Consider the following 5,000-nt stretch of genomic DNA (forward strand, 5'->3'; position numbering starts at 1 on the left):
TTTCTCGTTGCGTTTTAGCTTTGTCTCCCTCCCCCCCCCCCCACCCCCCTCCTCCCCCCGTCCTCCCCGAATTTTCTTTCCTTTCTGTCTTTCTTTCTTTCTTTTTTTCTCTCTCTTTCCGTCTTCTTTCTGTTATTTCTTACAGTTTCTCGTTGCGTTTTATCTTTGTCCCCCTCACCCTCACCCCTCCACACACCCCCACCCCCCGAATTTTCTTTCCTTTCTGTCTTTCTTTTTTTCTTCCTTTCCCTTTCCGTCTTCTTTCTGTTATTTTTTTTTTACAGTTTCTCGTTGCTTTTTTTATTTTTTATTTTTATCTTTGTTCCTCCCCCCGTCCTCCCCGAATTTTCTTTCCTTCCTGTCTTTCTTTCTTTCTTTCTTTCTCTCTCTTTCCGTCTTTTTTCTGTTATTTCTTACAGTTTCTCGTTGCTTTTTTTTTTTTTTGTTTTTTTTGTTGCAAATCCTTGATTCTGAAGTGGTTGTATTGTATTGTATTGTAATGCGTTGCGTTGTATTGTCTTGTAATGCGTTGTGTTCCATTGTATTGTGTTGCGTTGTATTGTATTGTAATGTATTTCGTTGTGTTGCATTGCATTGCATTATTGTATTGTGCTTATTATTATGTTGTTTTGCGTTGTATTGTTTGGTATTGCATTGTATATTATGGTATTGTATTGTATTGTTCTGTTTATATTTAAATTATAAAAAAAAAAAATTATTCTTTGTCACAATATCTCTGTCTGTGAAATCCCTTGGAGAGATCGCTATCTTCCCTCACTCTTTTCTCTCTCTCTCTCTCTCTCTCTCTCTCTCTCTCTCTCTTCCCCGCTCACTGCACCTTCTCTCTCCTTCCCTTGTTTTTAATTGCCCCCCCCCCCCGCTCTCTCTCTTGCTCACTCTCTCTCTTCTCACCACGTCTCTCTATCCCTCCCCCCCCTCTCTCTCTCTCTCGTCCCCCATCTATCTCTACCCCACACATTCCAACCTCTCTGACCTCCCCATGTCTCTCACTCTCTCTCCCCCTCTCTCTCTCTCTCTCTCTCTCTCTCTCTCTCTCTCTCTCTCCGTGTCCCTCACACTTCCTCCACGCACCCACCCCCCCCCCTCTTTTCTATCTACTCCGCTTTCTCTCATTCTCTATATCAGTCAGAAATATTGAAAACTGTGATAATGGACGTCTTGGATCATTTCCTCTCGTAATTTCCTGTTCGCAAGAGTTCGATGTCAATAGGAGCAATATATATATATATATATATATATAAAGAAAAACCCAGGAGAAAATATTTTTTGACAATCGTTTTTACAGTATGACTCACCACTTTCCTGTTTACAAGAGCTCAATATCAACAAAAGCAGTGTTTATGCATGATATTATTACTTCGTTCCTCTGTGGAAAAAAAAGGAAAAGAAAACAAACAAATGAAAAAATCTAACAAAAAAACACCAAAACAACTAAATAAAAAAAAACAAAAAGAAAGAAAGAAAAGAAGTGCCTGAGAAAATATTAATAGTTTTTGACAATTGTTTCCCTAGCATGACTATCACTTTCGTGATGGAAGTTTTGAAGAAGAAAAAAAAAAGAAGAAGAAAAGAAAAGAAAGAAACTAGAATTATGTTCGGAACAACTTACCCATTGTGTGCGTCATATCTTTTTTTTTTTTTTTTTTTTGTGTTTTGTTTTTTGTTTGTTTTGCTTTTCAAAAGCAAAACATCATCCTTTATCTGGCTCAATTAAGTCTTGCGACGTGTTTGTAATGGAAGAGTTTCCCTCCCTGTCAGAATGATGATAGTGTTGATAGTATCTCATATCACGTAAAGCTGAGACTTCTGTGATTCAGACGTCGAGACCGAAAGGTGAGAGAAGGAGTGAGAAAAAACAACAACAACAACAACAACAACATAAAAGAAGCTCTCACTCTCTCTGTGTGTCTCTGTCTCTTTGTTTATCATCCTCTCTGTCTCTGTTTCTCTGTATCTATCTCTCTCTTTCTGTCTGTCTCTTGTCTGTCTGTCTGTCTGTCTGTCTGTCTCTCTTCGACTCTGCCTCTGTCTCTCTGTTTTGTCTTTCACTCTCTTCTCTTTCTGTTTACAACATAAGCACACACACACACACACATACACGCGCGCGCGCACGAGCGGGGGCACACACACACACACATACACACACACACACGCACGCACACACACACACAGCACGCACGCACACACACACACGCGCGCGCGCGCGCGCACACACACACACACAGATATACAGTTCATTGCACACACGGGGAAAATGTCAAAACATGCCAATTCCACTACACCAACTCTTCTCTCTTGTCTCTTCCCTGTGGACATTTTGAAGCAATGATACCCGATGACTTACCACCCACTCACACCCCCCCACTGAAAACAACAATAACAACAACAACAACAACAACAACAACAACAACAAGAAACAACAACAAAAACTAAAAAAAAAAAAAAAAAAAAATCCAAAAAACCAAACGGACAGCCAGACAGACAGACAGAAAAAAGGACACTCAGATCGGAATATATACCCTACCCTCCTCCCACACGCATCATCTCTGCTTTATAATAGAGGTGAGTGAAAATGCCATCTAACAAACAAGAGGCGTATAGAAAAACAACAACAACAACAAAAAAACAACAACAAACAACAACAACAGCACTTTTAACAAACCACCTCATCTTGTTGACGTGTCTAAAGCGGACGTCGGAAATAGGGACAGCGTAGATGTACATTACATATCGATCCGTTTTATCTAGGACAAATCTTTATTTATTCATTTATTCATTTGTTTATTGATATATCTATCTATCTGTTTATTTGTCTGTATATTTATTTATTTACTTGTTGGTTAATGATATATATATTTTTTTTTGTGCTTCCCATATTTCATTTCACCCTGCTTTGTTACTGGTTTTGTATCTGCAATAGTGTTTCGTTTTGTTATTGATTTACAATTTTGTATTTATAATTTTGTTGTGGGAACAAGTACCCTTGTGAAGAGACATGTGAAGTCAGAGGTAAATATATTCAAGGCCACAATACAACACATTGAAAACACACACACACACAAAAAGACCCCCTCCCCCTCCAAAACAACAACAACAACAACAACAACAAAAACAAAACCAACAACCAAAGAAGCATAACAGAAGTAGGTTCATTGTTCAGTTTTCTTTCTTTAAACATTAGACAGCGATTTGTTCTGGCCAGTACCTGCAAAGGTGTCATGTCAGTTTTTAGAGTCTCAAAGGTCATCAGTGTAATTTTGTGAGGGTTTTTTTTTTTTTTTTTTCACATGACGATCGGGTCTGCAGCGACGTTTTTCTTTTTTATTTATTTTATTTTATTTTATTTTATTTTTTATTTTTATTTTTTTTTTTACTAAACGGACATCACTACACGTACGTTTTGAAGGCCTCACCTCTCCTTGTTTTGTGTTGGTACCAGAGTGTGCGAAGCTGGGCTGCAGTGACCACTGCCAGAAGAACTATGAAGGGCTGTTGCACTGCTCCTGCCAGGACGGGTTCAAGCTGGATACTGACAACACCACGTGTATTGAGCAAGGTGTGTGTGTGTGTGTGTGTGTGTGTGTGTGTGTGTGTGTGTTGAGCAAGATGTATGGCATGTGCAGATTTGTGTGTGTGTGTGTGTGTGTGTGTGTGTGTGTGTGTGATTTGAGTGGTTTTGGTCGTTTGCATGTGTGTGTGTGTGTGTGTGTGTGTGTGTGTGTGTGTTGAGCAAGATGTATGGCATGTGCACAATTTTTGTGTGTGTGTGATTTGAGTGGTTTGGGTTGTTTGCATCTCTCTCTCTCTCTCTCTCTCTCTCTCTCTCTCTGTCTCATACATGAACGACCTTTTTTTTTCTTTTAATAGAACTTTGATTTATGGATAAAAAAACAAAACAAAACCAAACAACAAAAACCAAACCAAACCAAACCAAACCAAAACAGACACTTCCAACACATTTTCGAGTCGGAGAGAGAGATTGGATATTTAGATGAATGACCAGATTGTTGAACATTTAGAACATTCATTTTTAAACTAAACTTTTGTCCAGCTCTTTCAAAAGAAGAAGAGAAGCGGCAAAAGTATTGATTCGACAGTATGTTCTGCTGATTGTTTTTGGAAGATACATTGATAGTTGTCAGGTTGCTGTGTTTCGGTTTGTTTGGTTGAATTTTTCGAGCAGTTCGACTTTCACTCATAATTATCCCGCAAGAAATCTCCGCTCTTCCTCTGACTGTTACCTTTTGAAACTTTCTCGTGTCAATACACGAACCTATGGTGAACGTTCTTTCTTCTTTGCTGCTCCTCACATCTGGAACAACTCTCCCCATCATATCCCGTGCATCTGATTTTTGAGAATTAGTGGTCATGAATGTTTTATGTCACTTGTAATATATTTCTTTCATGTAAAGCGCCTTGAGCTCTTAAGAAAGGAGGGGGCTATATAAATGTACACTATTAGTATTAGTATTATGAAATCATCTTAACTATCTATTAGTATTAGTATTATGAAATCATCTTAACTATCTCTCTCTCTCTCTCTCTCTCTCTCTCTCTATATATATATATATATATATATATATATATATATATATATATATATCTGCCTACCGATCTATATATCTTTTCCTTCACCCGTGCTCTCTCTATCTTCCTCTCTCCCTCCATCATTCCCTCTCTTCCTTCCTTCCTTCCTTCCTCTCCTCCATCTCACTCTGTCTGTCTGTCTGTCTGTCTGTCTCTTTCCCTCCACCCTTTGTATCTCTTTATCTCCCTCTCTCCCACCATCTTTCTTCCTGGCTCTTTCTGTGTGTTACATCTCTCTCTCCCTCTCTCTCTCTTTCTCTCTCTCTCTCTATATATATATGTATATATATATATATATATATATATATATATATGTGTGTGTGTGTGTGTGTGTGTGTGTGTGTGTGTGTGTGTGTGTGTGTGTTTGTGTCCCTATCGTGTCTTCCTCAGTT

General features: G+C 38.5%; 1 protein-coding gene across 1 annotated transcript in view; it reads left to right on the top strand.

Annotated features, from left to right (window-relative positions):
- Window positions 1–5,000, top strand: part of LOC143294556 (uncharacterized) — a 172,978-nt gene that overhangs the window by 72,138 nt on the left and 95,840 nt on the right. The window contains exon 4 of the mRNA XM_076605930.1: window positions 3,461–3,577. Coding sequence (XP_076462045.1) covers window positions 3,461–3,577 — 117 coding nt within the window. The remainder of the gene's footprint in view (window positions 1–3,460; window positions 3,578–5,000) is intronic.

Source organism: Babylonia areolata, chromosome 20 (assembly GCF_041734735.1).
Source record: "Babylonia areolata isolate BAREFJ2019XMU chromosome 20, ASM4173473v1, whole genome shotgun sequence".
Taxonomy (NCBI): domain Eukaryota; kingdom Metazoa; phylum Mollusca; class Gastropoda; order Neogastropoda; family Buccinidae; genus Babylonia; species Babylonia areolata.